This window comes from Prorops nasuta, unplaced genomic scaffold (genome assembly GCF_024137725.1).
Source record: "Prorops nasuta isolate Cenicafe-Biocafe unplaced genomic scaffold, Cenicafe_Pnas_1.2 PNAS00010, whole genome shotgun sequence".
NCBI classification, from domain to species: domain Eukaryota; kingdom Metazoa; phylum Arthropoda; class Insecta; order Hymenoptera; family Bethylidae; genus Prorops; species Prorops nasuta.
The window spans coordinates 3,869,629-3,889,631 of record NW_027116807.1 but is presented as its reverse complement, the minus strand read 5'-3'; the positions used below and the strand labels follow the sequence as shown (position 1 = coordinate 3,889,631).

The window sequence follows — 20,003 nt, the reverse complement described above, 5'->3', positions numbered from 1 at the left end:
TGAACGTCATTTGGTACTAACGATTCTTAGATAGTATTTAGAAAATAAAGATAATTCTGGTGGGTAAATAAAATACAATAAATTTCAATAAGATTAAGGACAAGAGGCTATTACAGTTATGGCAATTGCGGCAAATATCAACATTACTTAGCTAATGTATAAAGAATATGCAAGTAAGCATTTTCAATATTAATAAATCACATTCTTCCGTAATAACATACAAGTGTTACTATTATGCGTTACAGATTCTGCAGGGATGAAAATATAAAGACAATAAATAATAAATATAACCACAGACAGGGAGAGTAACCCCACCAAACGGCTAGCCGAACTTTTGATAACTTTTTGTATGATTATTACAAAATTTTCACATCAAAATCTCTCCCCATATAAGAAACCTACATTTTAAATCTTTATAAAATTCTAGGTTATATACCTTTAATTATAAACAGTATAACAATTAATTAAAACGTCGATAGTCGATACTTGCAGATGGCACAAAAAGTAAATAACGTACGAAGCACTCATAATAGAAAAAAAGTGAAAAAAATTACATAAAAGATAGAAAACCTGGAAACAAACCTGGGACCAAAGAAGTAGCAGCTTAACGCGCTAACCACTCGGCTACACACTGTTCTATTCATATTTTCAATACAAGGCGACATAAACGACTAATGTAATCCGAAGCTCTAAATGCGATTTTCTCAAAACTAAGGGAAAGTTAGAATTAAGATAAAATTATGTAATTTGCTAATAATTAACCTATAGAGTATCTCATGAGTTAATACCGCGATATAACACCCCAGAGAGAATAAGATCGATTTGTAGAAGAATATTAATATTTTGTTTTTCATATCAGCAATATAGGATATTATAAATAGTTTCCACTATACTATAGTGTAATAATACTTAAAATTTGGTAGAGAAAGTACGAAGTTAGATAAATTGAACCTAGAGAAATTGATATAAAATGCGCATAGGCCAATGTCATTACCATTAGATTTCCACCAATCAAAACACGATTTTCCCCAACCAATCTCGCATTCAATCACAAAATTTATAAATTCTAAATGTTACAAGTAAATATTAAAATGTTTTTCTGCAAAGATACAGAATGCTGTTAAAAACTTAGTTATACTAATATTCTGATTCACACTTCTTAAGCAATAATTTAAAAATTAATATAGACACGTGAACAAATGTTAAATCGGATAAACACTTTATAACATTTATTCGTATTTTTAAAGTATTCAAAAACTGGACGATTAATTATGAAGATGTGCAGCGTTATAGATAAATGGTTTACTGAGGGGGTATAATTGCACGGCAGACTAAAGAAAAAAAGGGCGAATGGAAATGCAGAAGGGATAAGAAAGGAAGCGAGAAAGAATAGATGTGAAAGTAGAAAGAACAGAGAAGGGTAGAAAAGGAAGTTACGGAGAAGAGGTGGAAGTGGACGTAGAGAAAAGATGAAACGGTAGAAAAAGAGTGAGAGAGTAGACAAGGTAGAATATGAAAGAGGGCTGGAAGTATAGGTAGAGAAGGAAGAAGTATGGAAGAGCTGAAGAGAGAGAGAAAGAGAAAAAGAGAGAAGTAGCTAAAGAGTCAAAGGCAGGAATAGCAGGCAGGAGTAGCAGGGCAACGGCATGGGCTAAAAATCTGTTGTGGGGGGCTCAGCTCGGCAGTCGAGTCTTCAGTCGAGTCTCGAGAGGGTCCCCATCCAGTAATCCTTGGGCTAGCACGATCAGTGTACACGTTGCCCTTGTTTATATCGCTTCTCGACCACTTTTCTTCTCCCTGACTCCACTCGAATTTCAAATAAAACAAATACAATCTTCGCTTCATTCCCATAGAAAAATTATTTAGCAAAAATCTAAAAAAATAAGCTACATTAAAGTTGAACCAATAAATTGTTGAAAATTGTAAAAATAAAACGTAGGTGAACATTTTGAGATTGACTTTAGTGTTTTGGAACTAAAAAAAAAATTGAGAAAATTTTGTTACTTGGGTGGAGTCCCTAGTGAAGAAAGCAGTGTATAATATTGTAATGTAAACAATGGCAAGAGAGTAGTGGTAATCAGAGTGTCAGGTCTCATATCGCAAGGTGAAAAAGGAAGAAACCGGAAGAGATCCTCGTACTTGCAAACGAACGAGTCGGTGAACCCGAAATAATGCGCGGAAGTCGTGGGACGATCCTCTTCTTTGGCCTTTTGCATTGTCTGGTGAGCTCATTCTGAATCTTTACTTCCGCTCTTCAATTTAAGTCTCTTATTTACATTTCCCGCCATTTTTATTTACGAATTATCAATATAATTTTCTATGAAGCGCAAATAGTTGATTTATTTTCCATTTCTTTCAGCTACCGTTTGAAAAATTAATATAAAAAGATAATAGTGAAGTAGAAAACATTTTCAAAATGGCGTTCGAATAGTTCACCCTATTTATTTGCACCCATTTCGAATGGATGATAATGGATACCGTGGGGGAGGGAGAGGGTGATTTCTAAATCACCAACGAGTGTCACATGCGCTGCATTGTCTGCGCACGTCTGCATTCACAGAACCCTCAAAGCAAACTTACCACAAATCGTAAAGTTTATTCAGGGATAAAAGAAATGTTTCTTATTAGAAAAAAAAAAAAACGAAGAACACCTTATTAAAATTATGTAAATTCACATATGGCGCAAACTGCAGAATTCACTTATCAATTAAATTAATTCCTGTGAAATGACTGCAGTAATTTTAACAAGGCTACTTCAGCGAAATAATTACAAGTAATTCGTGTAACTCATTTTCAGCAATTAGTCCTCAATTGTACTCGACATTACTTTTATTGGACGCAGTCGTGATTTAAACTGTCGGCGACAAAAGAACAATAAAGGAATAGCATTAATGACCCCCCGGGCCTGATTACTGCGATATATCAAATTACAATTTAAATACACGTTTCCTCGAGAAAGAGAGAGAGAGAGATCTTCCAGCTGATTATTCAGATTACACGAGCAATAGTCAGTCTTTCGTGCTTGTTTTGCACCAATGCCACCTCAAATATTTTCGTGCAATTGCCGCCACGTGGTCACGCGAGAACCCGATCAAGGGTGAAAATCCATGTATTCGTATAATTTAGAACAAACAATTGACAAACCGCGACAAATGGAATCGTGGAGTGGCATCAGTTTTAATAGAACGATCGAATAATTAAATGAATTAATTAGACTTTAATGTGGTAAAGTAACATAGATAATTTATTCATAATGAGATACATCGCTTAATTAATTGTAACGAGCGAGGTTGATCGGTAAAGCCGAGACGATTATGCCCACTCGAGTGAGTACAACATAAATAAGAGGGGCCAACGACCATATCAGGTGCGAGAATTATTAAAATTCCATGAGCAAGCTCTGCGTGCCACCGCAAGTTATTCTTCTTGTGGTTCCTGCTATAAAAGACACGTGTGGAAATTCCTAGCCCAGTCTCCCCATCATTTATCGATAGGCACTTATTCAATTTCTCTTCAATTGTGTATTCGATCATCATTTTTCATTTACCTTTAAATTTTCAATCTTTTTCCTTTTACTTCCCCGCTCAATCGATTTCCCTTTATTCTTCACGTTTCGTTCTTTATCTCGTTTCTATTCGCTTCGGCTTCGATTCGCTTATAAGCCGGAATCAATTCATTCGATTGGTCGTTTTCCCAGCAAGCGAACCAGGGCCTTTTGTGGCATTCATTATCCAGTGCTGCCACTATATTTCAGCGTAATAAACGCGCCTTGCTCGCCACGAACGATGCTTTTCTTGAAAACTCCGTGGAAAACCTTAAACGATCGCTATCCAGATGCTAATGAGAACCGCATACCACTGGTGGTCGACAATAGCGCCGTGGAGGAGGTACCGTTTTAAAAGGCTAACTAATCAGTAATATGGCTGTACTGCGAGTCGAGACTATGTCGAGACAGGTTAGGTTTGGAACCCAAGTTACAATAATTCTCGCACCTTCGACGTCCTACCTCAGGGAAGATCCTTATTTCTCAATAATACCCACTTTTCACTCGACACTCTCCCCTACCGAACACTCTTCACACTTATTTATACTTTACACCGTTTATACCGGAAGTAGAGACCCAATCTCGATAACTCATCTCTCTCTCAAACTCATTTCCACGCAGTTAAGTCTAAAATTGATATTTAATTGCGATTCTCATAATTACTTGGATTAAGTAATGGTCGTATTCTCAGTTGTTCAATACATGTTACATAGAGTATAGGTTATAAGGGAGCTCTCGAGTCAAGAAATAACTGAGAATATGGCTATCATCTTGGGAGTTCTGAAAGATTCTATTGCATGGGTGATGAGAGGTTAGTCAGCTCGCGATGGCTTGGTCATTCTTTCACTCACAGCAGCGTCCGAATGCATATATTAAAACTGCGTCCGTCGATTATCCTAAACACACGCAAACCGAGAGTGATTTGCACAAGTATGCAAGCGTACAGTTATTTTGCTTCACTGAATTTTCACGAGCATGCACACGGTTATCGTATTAATATATTTTTTAGTACACGTACACATGAGTATCGCTACAAATACTGCACTGCATATACATACGTATACAGTTATACCGATACATTTTTTCTAGAACACACACAGTGGTTAAACTAGTGTATACGGTATTTTCCAGAGCACACATACACAGTTGTATACAGTTATAAGTCACACTGCGTTTCTTTGAACGGTTGGAAAAAGAAAAATGCGTAGTACAGGCCATTGCACACAGTTACAATTGTATTCCATTTTTCTTACCCCCATCACGATAATTAGGGACTCGAACTTTCAGGCTTCCGTATTGTATTACTGAGAACACCTTACCACCTCCTATATTTACACCGGTTTTGCTATTACAATGCACCAATTACCAACGCAGCATCTAATTGCAAGATTTTTCTTCACACTAGTTCGCTTTTATTATATTAATTCATAAGACAGGATGAATAATTGAACGTCATTCGCAACGAGAAACCTCCATGATTCGTTTCTTCTCATTCCCATTTCACAAATCTTGTAACCTGTCACATCTGAGAATTATAACGTTTTTTATACTCAGCATTTTCTCTATGGTTGTTCAAAGATATCCATGAAATTCTTATCCGAATTTTCCACTCAAATGTTAGTCAAATTTGTTTAACATTTTCGCGATAAAGTAATCTACTGGTGGGTATGGCGGTTGTAGACAACAATTACTGCTCAGGGATATTGCGGCTACAGCTGCTACCCTCTGGAAATTCAAATAGATCAGATGTGAAAAATTTATGATGAAACAAAATGCATACCGTGAATAAATTAAATATTCACTATGCTTCCTCAATTCGTAACAAAAATAAGTGATTTGTACGTACTACTTGTGTTGATAAAGTATAAAGTATATTTGTTCCAAATAATAAAAAGTACTTTATTATTAAGTGCGGGTGGCAAACCTGCTTATGTGACCCACTGTAGAAGTACGACTAAAAATATTCAAGAAAGAGACAAATAAAGTGAATAAAGAAAAAAAATAACTTTTAACGTCCCTGACAATTCCCAGTGGATTTCTCGATGTCACGTCATGAATGTGTTAATATTAAACACATTGAAACTTATTAACTTTATTTTCCAGAAAGAAGCGTGTCCTCTGTTTACGCTACTTCGTTAAAGCGTTGCCCACTTCATTCCTAGAAAAGCAAAACGGTTATTTTAAAATTGATATAGCATACAATTATTGAATTGACTTGGACCGTTCGGTAAATTGGAAAAATAGTATAGATTTACAGCGAATGTTTCTTGTTTTACATATATAGGAACTATCGCACGATCTATCCCATAAATTGGTCGTTTCGTAAATCATCGGATGGATACTTGACTGACATTGATACAAGTAAAAGTAAAGGATGAAGATAAGCTTCGCGCGCATAGAAATTCATAGGAGTCGAGAGGAAGTGGTGGAATTCCAGACCGATAAAGAGGCGTACGCATGCCTGCTGGGGTATCCCAGACTGCATTTCTCGAAAGCTATTGAGGCATCTGTGATTACACTGCCACCACCGAACTGTAATTTAACCGCGAAGCGTCATAAACCGAACGCGCACTTGACTTTTCCAGCGCGAAACTCTCGACTGACTTCACTGACTTATTCGCCACGGAAATCCCCTCTGCTTTACCGACCAACTCTTCTCGCGAAAAACTTTTACGAGTCCCGGTATACGAATACGATCACTTATCGCTTATTGCTCCGCCTCGTGATAGCTTCTGCGAAACGCGAAACACCACGTCGTTTCTTTAATTTATGCAGCCAAACAATTTATTAGGTCTAACTTATCGACCGTGACGACTAGAAGAAATAATACCGCGAATCCTTTTCTCGACGATACACCAAATCACAGAAATATCGCACTATGTTGCCAGCTGCTTTCTTGATTTTTCCTTCTTTTCGTTGCCTTGCATGACTTGAGATCCAACAGCCGATGCCCGGGGATGCGAGACCAATTAATATCCTGGACGATCAATGGGCATATAGGTTAGGATGCCATTAACAGAATTGTCCCTCTTATTTCTTTTATACCGCTGCTCTACAACCCGTTATGAATATCTTACCGCAAAACATGGCAAAACAAATCTAACGAATTTTCTAGGTTAGGTTACTCGAAATTAACTTCCAACTTTCCAGCGCGAGAGATTCTTCTCGCCGAGTTAAATTGATTTCGATAAATAATTCATTTTCGAAATAGCCGAAGCGTGGTTACGGAGGAAAGTTTTTAATTTCTCATCGAAATGCATATCGTTCGTTCCATTCACGCTCGCTTACTAAATTCATTATGGATAGCAATCTTAATTGGGATCATCACTGCTCTTGATTTTTCCGCAGAACACTGGATCGAATTAACACGGAAGTTACCGAACTAATAATAGTTCGGAGGGATGTAGGAAAAGCGGCAGTTAGTGGATTATCATCGATAATGACGCGCGCTTCTAGACTTAATCAGCAGTTTTGTTTCGCGTCATTTTGTTTGATGATACTACTCACGTAAATTATTCTAGGAATATATAGGGGAAGTCCCGTAGTTCTTTACGACAACAAATACCACTGGCATCTGCTGCAGTCAAATTGCGCGGGAAACCGTTAAGCGTAAAAAAAAGAATCAAGAAACGAGTGTCATTCGTGAATGAAACTTATTCTGTTTCACTCGTCGGTTTAATGGAGTCTTGTTAAGACGGTTTGGTTGACGCGATGAATTCATCTGGTCGATTTCGCTTTCCATCTAATGCATAATGAACTTCGTAATGTATAATTGATCGGTTGGACATCATTTTGTGACAAAAACGTTGATTGATCGACTTGCAGTCTTGCACGTTGAATGAAATGAATAGGAATGTCCACTTTTTTCGTTCCGACTTGTTTGTAGTTCACGGCCGAGTAAGTGAAGACACCGGGGGAAACAACTCGGTCGAGTAACGAGCGGGAAGAGTAATGATTATATTCCCTCTATGCCTTCCACCACTTAATTACCTCTAACGAGCACCATAGTCAATCTTAATCCACAAGCTTCCCTCGACCAATTCCACGAGATAGCGCTCTTATCCATTCCCCTGTGACTTTAGAAACTACTATGCATTTCAGGTAAAATACCCTTTCAAAATCACCACGCTCACTCTCTTGGACAAACATTCACTCCTCTTCCAACAATCAGTCTTGTTATCAACATAAATCCAAAACAAAGACTTGAAACACTTATCAGTTGTATTGTACAAATTGAAGAGTAAAATCAATGTGGATTGGACTATGTATCACGGTTGAATAGTTAATGGAATTGAATGATTTGGTAAAAGTGAGGTTAATGACGGCCGATCGGAAGAGGGATCGATTTCTTTTTTCCACTTTCCGGGATTTCCTTTAAGAGAAGCTTGCAGGACATCTGTCGTGGTGTGGAAAACCCGTTAAACTTGAGAGACGCAGGAGTTGGCCGCTGCATTGGGAAACGAAGGGAAAAAATGGCAGCCAGTACCACACAACCGCACTCGTCGTCACGTAGAACAACGGTAAAACTTGACTTGGACGATATACGCGACCGCGCGTTTTATCGTCTCGCAGAAGAAAAGTACTTGATTAATTCATATGCGATACCTCATGTCAGTCTGGCCACGTACAGATGACGTCATCATATTCAAATATGGCGTCCACGAGATCCTGATGAACCCGAAATTCCGTTAACCCTACCCCACACACGATTTTCGGAAGATGCGTCCGATTGATATGCCTCTGACTGTTTCTTCGACGAACGAATTTTAATCGTTTCCGTTTATTCCAGAAACGTATCGCATAAGTGGAATTTTTCGGATTAAAGTGTCCTCAGAAATGGAATGATCGGAGAGAATCTCAGTACAAATAAGGGAGTCAACAGCGTTGGGGAGTTGCAGGCTTGTGTGGACGATGCTTTCTTATTTGGCGATCCAGTCGACCTTGAAATAGCACGTGGCTGTTTACCGGAAGCGCGTTTGTCCCGGCTAACTAATGCAACGTCCAAGTTGCTGCACCGGTGCTCTGCACTGGAATCTGGAATCAGGTTTACGAATCTACCAGCGTGAGTCGTTGCTCTTGCAAAGTTGCAAGTCTTGCAGCCAACCACCTTCTCGACAACTAAGCCTTCCCACGATCTACAAACAATGCTCGCGCTCCGTCGCCCTTTTCTTCCATACCTAACCGTCCTAACCCAAACAGAGCGACATCGTCGCAAAAACGCTTGGACATCGAACGAGATATCGTTCCAGATAAAATCTATCATTAATTATTCATGCCTCCTAATAGTTTCTTTAAATCTAAACGCTCAGCACAATGCTATCCCATTTTACGCCATTTAAGTCCTCCAACGACACGAAAACCAGAGTTTCCAAAGATCCTCGATGCACCACTGATTTTCTAACCTCAATTTTAAATGTACAGCTAATAACTTTTGATGATTTCTAATTAATTCTCTCATTCTCCCTGTTTAACATTATTTATATATTTTTTAGAAAACGATAGGAATATAAATTTGTATGGTTAGTCTGTTGACATGCCGTTTTATTAAATAATCCAACTTTTTTATCTCACTGCAGCTAATTCCCTCTTCATTTCAATAATGTACTGTGCCATAATCAGTCCCCTGTGTGCTACAAATAATATATTACGACAAGATACTATACCAAAACCATAGACAGCTAACGTAAATAAATATTTTTTATTGTATTTTAGTTAAAGTAAAAGGGCCAAACTAATTATATAAGAGAAATAGTGCCTTGACGGCGGGACAGACATGTCTCTTTATCTATTTTTGTTTGTACTTGCCGTCGAGCGAGACACAACCGTGCTCCTTAATTTTTCATTCATCGCAATTCGTTTGTTTGTGATGTTTAACCTAAAAAAAACTAAAATGCTCCCGAAGGCCATAATGAATTTTCTTCTCAGCATAGGATAGTTCTACATTTTTCACTAATTATACTTTTGTTCTTAATCGCTAGGCTTTACATGTTGAAAAATAGATAATAAAAGAAAATTACTTGAACTTTTTCAGGGTCCAGGAATCAGCTCGCCAGCATCGAGAAATGTAAAATTGTTCGATGAGTGTAATTACGACAGTGATTGCCAGTCCGGCATTCCAGACAGTCAATGCTACTTGGGTTTTTGCCGTTGCCGGCCATTTTTCGCTGAACATAATGGAACACGCTGCCTCGAATGTTAGTCCTTTATCAGATCATCCATCAATAAGCTTATCTTATAACTACTTCTCGCAGCATTCATGCCACCTTATACATCTTGACAATTTTATTCTCGATAATTGGACATTGATCGAGTATTCGATTTTCTTCGTTAAATTTTGTCACTTTTTCACTCTTAAATATTTTATATTAATTCTAATCAGTACGTGTTTACAGCAACACTTTTGGGCCACGATTGTACGATAGACGAACAATGCACATTGAGAGTAGCAGACAGCGTCTGTCAAGATGGCGTTTGCGGCTGCAAGGAAGGTCTCATGCAATTTCGAAGACACACCTGTTTGAAAGGTAATTTTAAACGTTATAACCACTTACGAAGAACTCCATAAAACATTATGTGTATAGCCTCTATAGAGAACTTTGAAGTTAAATTTTTCTTTTTTGAGGTTAGGAGCCCTATTATAAAGTTTGTCTTATTTCCCGAACAACTTATTTCCTAAGAAAAATGTCTTTTTTTACCTTTATGAAAAAGCAATTCAGGTTTTCTCGGCTCGTTCTCACATGGAATTATCCAATTAGAGAAGTTCCGTGGTGTATAAAACTTACTTCTGACGAGATAATATCGATGGTACACGGACTATCGGCTTCTGGCTTTTATAGGCTAATTTAGCCGCGCAGCTATTGCTCAGCTATGTTATTCTCGGCGATCTACTTTACTCTCCCTAATTGTCTCACCTTCTTTCTTGCTCTCCTTTCTTATCCCAATAGTCCTAAATCCCCACAACTACCACTAAACGATATAAATTATCCTTCATTAAACTCATCAATTCCACCTAAATTCACCAAGACTCCCGTTAATTAGCTTGAAACTGGTTAATTAAAGAGAAATAAGGGAGTTGATAAACTTTATAAAACTCTTTGGTTCATGTAGCAGTGTAATTTAAATTCGGCGACGAAGATTGGCGTATAGAGATTTGGATTTGGGTCACGTGGTGCAATCGAGGCTGGGAACGCAGGAACGCTGGGAATTATCTTACCACGAGGTAGGCCATGTTTATTTTGAACAAAGCCAACCTGTTCTGGTGTGTTTCCTCAGTTGCTCTAGATTTCATTCGCTATGTACCGTCAAGCGTCAGTGGCAGTTGGCATGATTGGAACTCGAGCAACCATCTACGATGAACAGTACAATTACATGTATCCTGACTTATTGTAAGCAAAAAAATGATGATGGTGGGCTTGCGAGCGAGGCTACTGTAAATTAATTACGTCAGAGTGAACAATCGAGAAAGTAAATCAGATTGTTAAGAAACGAGCCTGCCAAGCAAAACTAGGAAATTAAAACGATAAATTGTATATAATGAGCGAAAACAGCCACACCAGGTGTCAAAGTAGAGTGAAAATATCAAAATGGCACAGATGAAATTCAATAGGCGACACAATTATATATATATATTGCATCTGTTAAACAGGACTCCCTAATTGTATTGGTGAAAAAAATTATTTAATTGCAGTTTCAACTCTATATTTAGTCACAAGTCAAATTTATCTAATTATACTTATAATTATAAATTAGTGGGAAAATTGGATGTAATTTATTTGTTGTAAGGAGTTAATTACTGATTAAGATGAATTTGGGATTTTTTTTAGCTGCGAAGCCAGGTGACGTTTGTTATGGTCATGCACACTGTAGACTTTGGGACCAGAACTCCTACTGCGATTTCCTGATACCGGAACTGTTTGGCCGGTGTCAATGCAGCGCACCAATGCGTCGAGACGGTGATGTCTGTAGACCTGATGACCTCGTCAGACCTCCTAGCAAGCTTGACAATAAACAAAAATATCCTACACGACAGCCAGACCTCGACATCCAGGACAATAACAATGAAGTTCCGGAGACCAACGAACCGCCCAATCCCCCACTCCAGCAAGTTGCTGATGGATCTAAAAAGGACGATGAACCTAATACGGGTAAAAGAAAGAATTATTTTTTTTATATTTTATTTTTATAAATTTTTTATCCTACTTGTTCATTTTTAGGAGTGCAAATATCCTGGCTGAAAAATAATACGAAGACAAGTACTCAGAGTAATCCGATAAATTCTATGAACACTATAATCAGACCGATTTTTGTAACACTTCGGTCCCCGGAACGTCCTGGAGCGAATGAATTTCCGGAAGATGACGATGACGCAGTAATAATTGACGCCGAAGTTCCAGAAGTGCAGATCTCAACAGCCAAAACCACAACTTTTGTAACGGCAAAACCTACGATTATGTCAACTACCACCACAACTTCTACAACTAGTACTACTACCACCACCACCAATACTCCCCCACCCTCGACTTCCGGTAAAGTTCAATTTGACAGTGTTGATTTAAAGAAAGAATAAAGACTGAATGGATTTTCTTTTTAGCACCTATAAAAACCGATCGTCATGAGGTTACAGTAATGGGCGCAGTCAGTTTAGGGTTAGAATGCATGGCGGACCTCCAATGCAAGATGGCAGATCCATACTCGCGATGCATTGATGGAATTTGCGACTGTAGTTTCCATTTGGGAAATGTGAGCTCTCTACCTTACACGGGTTGCAGTGCGAAGAAACGTGGCTGTGCGCCTGGGACCTTCCAGTGCAGAAGTACCGGAAGTTGCATCAGTTGGTTCTTTGTCTGCGACGGAAAGCACGATTGTGCCGATGGATCCGATGAGGAGTGCACCGGAAGCTCCTGTCCCACGCAATCCTTCAAATGCTCCAAGTCGAACATCTGCATCTCTAGAGCAAAAGTGTGCGATGGCCGGAAACACTGTCCTAACGGTGAAGATGAGAAAGGTTGCAACAATAGGAGAAGTGAGTTTACTGTTCTTTAACACTTTATCGACCAATCGGTTCTACCCAAAAATCAATATGGTTGATCACTGACTTATCACCACGAAACTGTAACGTGGCAGAATAATGAAAATAGTTGAAATATTTGCATTTTTAACCGTTCAATGGTTCTTATAAGTATGATAGAGGGCTTGCTATGCTTGTAGAATGTCCGGAAGGAGCATTTCGTTGTAACAATGGACAATGCTTGCCAGCTTACGAATTCTGCAATGCTGTGGTTTCCTGCAGAGACGGAAGTGACGAACCACGTAGCGCGTGTAGAACGAGAAATCGTGGAAGGATTAGCACGAGGTCCTGTCCTTTTAGATGCGATAATGGGAGATGTCGTTCGGACGCCATAACCTGTAGCGGACGAGACGGATGTGGCGATGGATCTGATGAAAAACATTGTAGTGTTTGCAGTAAGTTTTATTTCTGTTATCTTATAACTATACAAAAATATTGAGAAAAATTACAAAAATAAATTCATTTGCGTTATTATTTTCAGAGTGCCCATCGAGTTCTTCCAGAAATAGTCGAATTTGATTTATTGACTGCAGATTAAACGATAAGATATTCATTCAATAATGTTCAATCAAAACTAGGCCAAAGTGATTTTCCAATATGGCTACTTTGCAATGCACTTGTATCTCTTACGATGCTATGGTATTAAGATATTAAGTTAAGACGCTTTACAGCAGTTTCTGGTTTAATATAATGATTGTAGTTCTTTTTTAAATTCAATGTTAGATTAGTGAAATGATGCAACAAAATCGCAAAAGATTAACCAAAGATTGATGAGAGAAATTTGTTTAGTTGCCCCTGAGAACAATGAATTTGCACTAATTGTAATTAATAAATAACTATAGTGATAAATCGTTAGAGCAAATAGTGTAATTGCTAAGTTAGGAAGTGGCAACTAACTTAATTAGCAACAAATAACCACGAGATACAATAGCGTTTTGTATAAACTATTTTAAGTTAGTATATTTATTCGTAAAAGACTTATATGTACGAGGGACAAGAAATTGTAATTATTTATACGAAGGACTAATCAGCTAGGAATAGAATAGGTCACGAGAGAAGAAGAATGTGAAAATATTTTGTAACATGCAATAAATAAAGTTATTAAAGACCACCGTAAAAATGTCGATTAATCTTCATTAATACATCGTTCTCATCATATAATTTGGAATAGCAAATGAGTGGGTTCAGCTGTACTACTTTGCATTTTGATAAGAGAACGTGGATATGCTATTGTCGGAGACAGCAGCCGGAGCTACTTTATCGGTTCTAATAAAAATTATATTTTACGATAAATTAGACAAATTGACAAAAAAATAGATTACAGTAAAATAAATAGCGAATTAATTTAGATGGATGTAATGATTTTACAGAAATGATCATGAAAGATTGTATAAATGGAATAAAAAATATTATAGAATATTAGTAATTGAAGGTTTTTAATGGTCGAGAAATGGTTTGAGGTAGGAGACAAGTGTGCAAAGGAGGAAGGAATGGGTAATTTGGTTCAATCAGGGTAATCGCAGTGATTTTCGTGGCATCTTGCCGGTTGGAAGGTCGTTGTTAGGCTGGATAGAGACTATCGGACTGAACGGCGACGTCGTCGACGCCGGCGTCGGCGTCGGCGCAGATTTTCAGCCGCAAAATCGAGCGATGCACTGTCAGTCTGCGGCAGAACTCCAGCAGAAGTCTTCAACTCCCCGATACAATCGCACGTACCGGCCACACTCATCACTTTTATCTCGTCTCAAACACGGTATTTCATATTTCAACAATTTTTACATACAGTTATCACTAACATCCCCCCTTTTAAATCCTCACTTTTTTACATTAAACAAACGTTTCACGATTCATTATTTCAGTTTTTCTCACTATTGCTACGAATAGTTCAGTTGAAAATTGTATCTGTGAAGTATTACAGTGAAACAATGTTTTATTATAGACAAAAAACTGTGCAAAAATTGCTGTTTGTATTTTACATTATTTAAAAATTATTTTATCAATATTCATAGTAGTAGTATCATATTTATACAATACATGAATTTTATTTGCTACTTTCGTCCAGTCTGTATTTTTATTTGCTGTTTACTTGGTTTTCTTAGAATACAAAACTCTGAACTCAACAGTTTTGCTTCTGCATTATGTCAGAGTAATATGACTAAAAGAATGCTATCAGTTAAATTTGATAATAGTAGCGACACCTCTAGCTAGAATCTGTTTGGTTTTATTTGCACAAGTTATCGGTGAGAAAATGCACAAAGAAATAGTAATTTTGTGATAAAGGTAAAATACGAATTAAAATTTAGTTATTCTTAGCTTCATTATGTTTATGTAACAAAATACTCAAGTATGACTGAAGTGTTTTTAACCACTCCACGCGAAGTTTCACTGCCTATTAAATTGTTATACGTTGTTGGATGATACAATTGGGACACTGTTAAATCAATCCACGTGGAAACGAGAAAATTGAATTATCTGAAGTATTGACAAACACGCGTCAGTTCGTCGAAAAAACAATTTTTTATCACAGCTACCTTCTGCATCGTTTAATTTTTTTTCTTATTTCACCCATACGTACATATGCTTTAGAATATTTTTTCAAACATTATTCTTTTCGTTCTCCTTATTGGGTTAATATTAATCCTTTCCGACACGGTGTTACCTATATATAACATTTTTTACGATTTTTTATATTCTCGTTTCACACTTACAAGATTTACTTGTTTAATTTATATATGGCTCTAAGAGACTACTTTATCTTCTCTATAATGATAAGAGAATTTTTTTCTTCTGCTGTGTATGTGTGTGTGGACACTTATTAATAACCCAAAGAGATCCAAAATTCATGCATTTTTAAGTGGAAATTCGTGCATCATAGAGAATCAAACTTGATCGGATTTTTAAATCAGCTAGCAGTAAATGTACATGGTTAATTAGCGAGCGATTCATTAATCATAGTCTTGTTATATTTGCCTTAATTCATCTTTAGACTGCTCGTCGAGCTGTAAAATTACCAGAGTCACGAAGCTTAGATACTTAAAGGGGATTAACCTCTGGTGAAATTAGTCTGGAAAATTGGACCCTTGGAAAATCATTTTCCGCGTTTAATTTTGTAAAACGAAAAAATCCACACTTATATAGCAATACTCTTTTTCTAAACTTTTTCAATTTTCCAACCGAATCTTCAGATCTCTCTCATTGACTCATCTTGATGTAATGGCTACGGAGAATTCTCATTATTAAAGTGCGCAAACTATTAGCTGTTTATCACATAAGATCAGCTATGTATCGCTCATCTTTCCAATTTCGTAATCTCCAATCGTTAAAGCCGTATGTTCTCCATCAGGCGTTAGAAATAAATTCCAATGTGTGTGTATGGTTCTTCAGATATTAATTTCTAGTTGTAACATTTTATTAATAAATCACAGGAGTTGATGATAAACTAAAAACAAAAACATTTTTTTAAGGCCAGCTTTCTCATTTATTGGTTGAATTTAGTTTAGTAAAAGTTATAAACTTTACAGTAAAATCTATATAATTTAAAACTTTGTTAAATGGATAAATTTATCAAGATGTTTACCGATAAATAGAAAATGGGTCTTTATGAGTGTTTATAATAGTTATGCGTAAATGTAGTTAATTATTTATGGCATTAGGTTTCCGGTCGATTTTTCGATGAACTTCGGACCGGAGGTGGAGGTGAGTGAGATGCGAATTACCCGGGACCTTCTTGTTGGAGAAAAAAGGTTTGGAACAGGAGGATCCAGGTTAACCTCGAGAAGATGATGTGGAAGGCCAAGTGGTCTCAGTGCACCGAGCGAATCTGCCGGAAATCACTCATCGGCCGGAAGTCACGGATCGCCATAGCCTTCGTTCTTGTCATCCTTCTTATCACATTTTTTTTTAACAGTGAAAATTATTCTGCATATGAAAACCTCCCATATCCGTCCTTCAAGTCCTTCGTCACTTACGGTAACCTCCATTTTTATTGACAATTTTTTCTCCCTTCACTATTTTAACATCAAAATTTTCACCAAAACCCAGTGAACGAGGTTAACAACGACAAAGTTGATGGTTATCTCGTCTACAATTCAAAATGCCGGATGCTGTCGATTAAGCCATTGGACCCATCTATAAAGAGATTCATTTGGAAGGAAAAATTCGAAGCCTGCTCAAAAGCGCCACTGATGACGAGCATTTCCACCCTGGAGAATGGCAGCACTGTATTGAATCTCGATCGAAAATTTTATAAGCTCCACCGCAAGGCGGTATGCTGCTGGGCTCCGATTTTCAGACCGGAAGTTACAAAACCAACCAATACCGATTTTGATTCAAAAGTCACGTTAGTAGCTTTATGATTTTCTAAAATCTTGTTTGAAACTTTAAAAATGTAATAAAGTTAATGTTTGGATTTTTGAATTTAGGATTGAGAAATGCGAGAGTTTCAAAGAGGAAGTTCTGCTGCCACCAGAGGTAGAAATTTTGATGGTCAGCTGCAAGGAGAATGTGAAGGTTAATGGGAAAGTGAAGAAGAAGGGGAAGGAAAATAGTAGTAAAACGATTTACGAGAATATCCACGCTATTTTGGATCCAGAGAAAGTTAGGGAGCGTCTGCAGGAAAACACCTCGACATCCGATTTGACTAATAATTCTACGAAAAAACTCAGCATCTTGTTTTTGGGCATCGATAGCGTCAGTAGATTAAATTTTCAACGTACCATGCCGAAGACGGAGGATTATTTGATGAGGAACGAATGGATCGCTATGAGAGGTTATAACAAGATGGGGGAGAATACTTTTCCAAATTTGATGGCTATTTTGACCGGACAGAGTCAGCAGCAAAGCTACACAAAATGTGCTCCTACGATTCCGTTCAAATTAGACCACTGCCCATTTCTCTGGCATAACTTTAGGAATATTGGATACGTGACTGCTTACGGGGAGGACGAAACAGCCCTCAATACTTTCAATTATCTCAAAGTTGGCTTTGTTCATCCTCCTACTGATTATTACCTCAGACCTTACATCCTGGCCACTGATAGACTGCTTAAAACCAAAAAGAGGTTAGTTTCGCGTCATAACCTAAAAATGCACGAAAACTACTCATTTTTCAAATCAAGTTGATTAATTTTCAAAACCTACTATTTGTTTTTTTTTAAATTAGTATTTATAATCATTGATTTATAAGCTGCGAAAGAAGTCAAGCAAGTTCGTGAATCGATGACATCAGCAAATCCTAGCAGGTAGCAAAACAAAGGAGTGTACTTGACACGATTATTGGATAAAGCGAGAATAAGAGTACCTTTACGTTCGCTTTTATTCTATAAATATTCAACACTTACGACTTACTGAAATATTTAATCGATGCCGCTGAACACAGCTATTCTACGACCTTTTCCCTCTCCCTGTGAACCGCAATCATAACCTATAAACACACAAATAAACAGGTTCACTCCGATAGAGTATCTTCACATTATTATAAAAAATTTTAAATTAAAAAATTGGATTTTTTCTATTTGTTTTTTATGCCTTCTTTTTTAGATTCAGTGGGAAATATTGTACTGGTCCGGAGTTGAGCTTCGAGAGAATTTTCGATTACGCCATGAGATTCTCCGTGGCATTTTTGGGTTCGCCTTACTTCGGGTTTTTCTGGACGAACACTGTGAGCCACGACACACTGAATGGACCGTCATCGATTGACCAGAGGATGTTGGGAAAACTGAAATGGTTGGAGGAGAAGGGGGTAACGAGGGACGCCATGATCATTTTTCTGAGTGACCATGGGATGCGTTATGGCGACGTCCGGAACACTTTCGTCGGTTGGTACGAGGAGAGACTTCCGTTTCTCTTCATTTCCATACCTAAGTGGTTTAAGGACGTATATCCAGATGCTTACGATGCCCTTAAGCTTAACCAAAATAGGCTGACCTCACCCTACGACCTTTACATGACCTTGAGGGATATAGTGGAAAGATCAAGGGGTGAGGCGGAAGCATCTTCCGGTTGTTCGACCTGCCAGTCCTTCTTTACACCTATTCCAAAGGTCAGAGGTTGTGAGGAAGCCGGTGTGTCACCTCATTGGTGTACCTGCGTGACCTTCAAAGCAATACCAATCGGTGATAGTGTGGTTTCCGGCGCGATCCAGAGTTTCCTAGACCACGTGGAGACCATAGTTGAGAAGTACAAGGACAAGAAGGGCAAAAGACTATGCGCAAAATTGAAGCTGAAGAGGGTTCACAGGGCTAGCAAGGTCTTTGACTTCCCTGCGGAGGAGGTCAATGAAGGAAACCGGACTTCCATTCTGCAAACGGGACAAAAGTACTTCTTTATGATCGAGGTCTCTCCAGGAAATGGAAAATTTGAGGCTACCGTGAAGTATAACGGACCTGGTAACTTTACCGTGAAGGACGATCAGATCAGCAGGATCACAACATATGCCAACAGTGCCAGATGCCTTCATCACGGCAGTAAACACTTTTGCCATTGTGTAAAATAGAACAAACTGATGCTCTCTTCAAGAACTCGTTTTCCAACTTCGTGGAACGATCGATCGGGCCAATTTAACCACTTACGCCAATAGCGCTAGGTGCCATATTAGTGCAAGAAACAATGAGGTTTCTTATGTGCGATAGCTTATATACAATACTAGAAACTACAGTTTTCAATTCTTATATTTGTTTACTTAACTTCTGCATTATTTGATATATCTTTTCTATCATTCCTATTGGGGAGAAATGCTTCATTTACCATTATTGAACATTGATTATATTCATCTACTAAAACTGATTAATAATTGCAGGTCAAATGATTTAGTTTAATGAGTAATAATTCGTTAATAGATTTGATATAAATTTAAAGTAATTAGATGAGTTTATTGGAGGAATTGACTTAATATATAGGTAAAAACTTAGGGTGCTCAAATATGCAAGGTGCCATTATAGGCGGAGATGATTAGTGATACTAATATTATGCCAAATCAAAATATAGTGACTTAATCAGTATTTTATCACCAATAGTACATATCGCTGGGTCTCGGAATAAAGCAAAGAGTGAGAATGCAATTGCCAAATTATAAAGGTACCATACTGATAATGCTAAGCTTTTGTGATTGGACGGTGCCAAATGTGTTCGAGAGGCTGAAGAATCAATCAGTACTTTTAGAAGTTACTCAAGTTTTCTTGAGAAAGTGGGAGAAGAAAGAAACACTGAAAGTTTCCAACTTGGAATCACCGAGAGACAAAAATTAGTTCTCATTCCATTTTCATCCAAGTTTCTTTCAGTAGGAAACAAATTAGTTATGAAATTTGCCAGAGTCTTTAATAAATTTAATATTTTAGATTTGTTTGTGTCTTTCCTTTAAAAATCTTATCCACCTTCGTTCGACGGTACATTAAA

The 20,003-nt window shown here is 37.6% G+C and overlaps 2 protein-coding genes and 1 long non-coding RNA gene across 6 annotated transcripts; 2 read left to right on the top strand and 1 right to left on the bottom strand.

Moving 5' to 3' along the window:
- Positions 1 to 34: 34 nt before the first annotated feature.
- ImpE1 (Ecdysone-inducible gene E1) lies at positions 35 to 16,399 on the top strand. 3 transcript variants are annotated; one of them, XM_066732979.1, is made up of 11 exons: positions 35 to 173; positions 246 to 347; positions 428 to 2,222; positions 9,576 to 9,738; positions 9,937 to 10,068; positions 11,368 to 11,688; positions 11,758 to 12,069; positions 12,135 to 12,566; positions 12,752 to 13,006; positions 13,093 to 14,364; positions 16,265 to 16,399. In XM_066732979.1, exons 3-10 carry the CDS (start codon positions 2,172 to 2,174, stop codon positions 13,128 to 13,130), a joined length of 1,704 nt encoding a protein of 567 aa, XP_066589076.1. In that variant the 5' UTR covers positions 35 to 173; positions 246 to 347; positions 428 to 2,171; the 3' UTR covers positions 13,131 to 14,364; positions 16,265 to 16,399. The 3 variants fall into 3 exon arrangements, with proteins under 3 accessions (XP_066589076.1, XP_066589075.1, XP_066589077.1); XM_066732978.1 differs by having other exon boundaries at positions 246 to 2,222; XM_066732980.1 differs by lacking the exons at positions 35 to 173; positions 246 to 347; positions 428 to 2,222; positions 9,576 to 9,738; positions 9,937 to 10,068 and adding an exon at positions 10,844 to 10,929.
- Positions 2,907 to 10,726, bottom strand: LOC136777001 (uncharacterized). 2 transcript variants are annotated; one of them, XR_010823200.1, is made up of 4 exons: positions 10,240 to 10,726; positions 9,562 to 10,057; positions 5,391 to 5,702; positions 2,907 to 5,269 (listed from the first exon to the last, which is right to left on the bottom strand). It is a non-coding gene; the product is annotated as an uncharacterized lncRNA (long non-coding RNA). The 2 variants fall into 2 exon arrangements; XR_010823199.1 differs by having other exon boundaries at positions 2,907 to 5,702.
- Positions 14,412 to 19,946, top strand: LOC136776996 (uncharacterized). Its single transcript, XM_066732976.1, has 4 exons — positions 14,412 to 16,580; positions 16,653 to 16,950; positions 17,033 to 17,671; positions 18,150 to 19,946. The coding sequence occupies exons 1-4, from the start codon at positions 16,391 to 16,393 to the stop codon at positions 19,102 to 19,104; spliced, it is 2,082 nt and encodes a 693-aa protein (XP_066589073.1). The 5' UTR covers positions 14,412 to 16,390; the 3' UTR covers positions 19,105 to 19,946.
- Positions 19,947 to 20,003: the final 57 nt, after the last annotated feature.

What these genes read in the sequence shown, in the direction of transcription:
- ImpE1 (XM_066732979.1), top strand. Translation starts at nt 2,172, where the DNA reads ATGCGCGGAAGTCGTGGGACGATCCTCTTCTTTGGCCTTTTGCATTGT. An exon ending in TTGGCCTTTTGCATTGTCTG is followed by an intron (nt 2,223 to 9,575) that starts GTGAGCTCATTC and finishes GAACTTTTTCAG; the next exon opens with GGTCCAGGAATCAGCTCGCC. An exon ending in TGGAACACGCTGCCTCGAAT is followed by an intron (nt 9,739 to 9,936) that starts GTTAGTCCTTTA and finishes ACGTGTTTACAG; the next exon opens with CAACACTTTTGGGCCACGAT.
- LOC136776996 (XM_066732976.1), top strand. Translation starts at nt 16,391, where the DNA reads ATGATGTGGAAGGCCAAGTGGTCTCAGTGCACCGAGCGAATCTGCCGG. An exon ending in CAAGTCCTTCGTCACTTACG is followed by an intron (nt 16,581 to 16,652) that starts GTAACCTCCATT and finishes ACCAAAACCCAG; the next exon opens with TGAACGAGGTTAACAACGAC. An exon ending in CTGCTTAAAACCAAAAAGAG is followed by an intron (nt 17,672 to 18,149) that starts GTTAGTTTCGCG and finishes CTTCTTTTTTAG; the next exon opens with ATTCAGTGGGAAATATTGTA.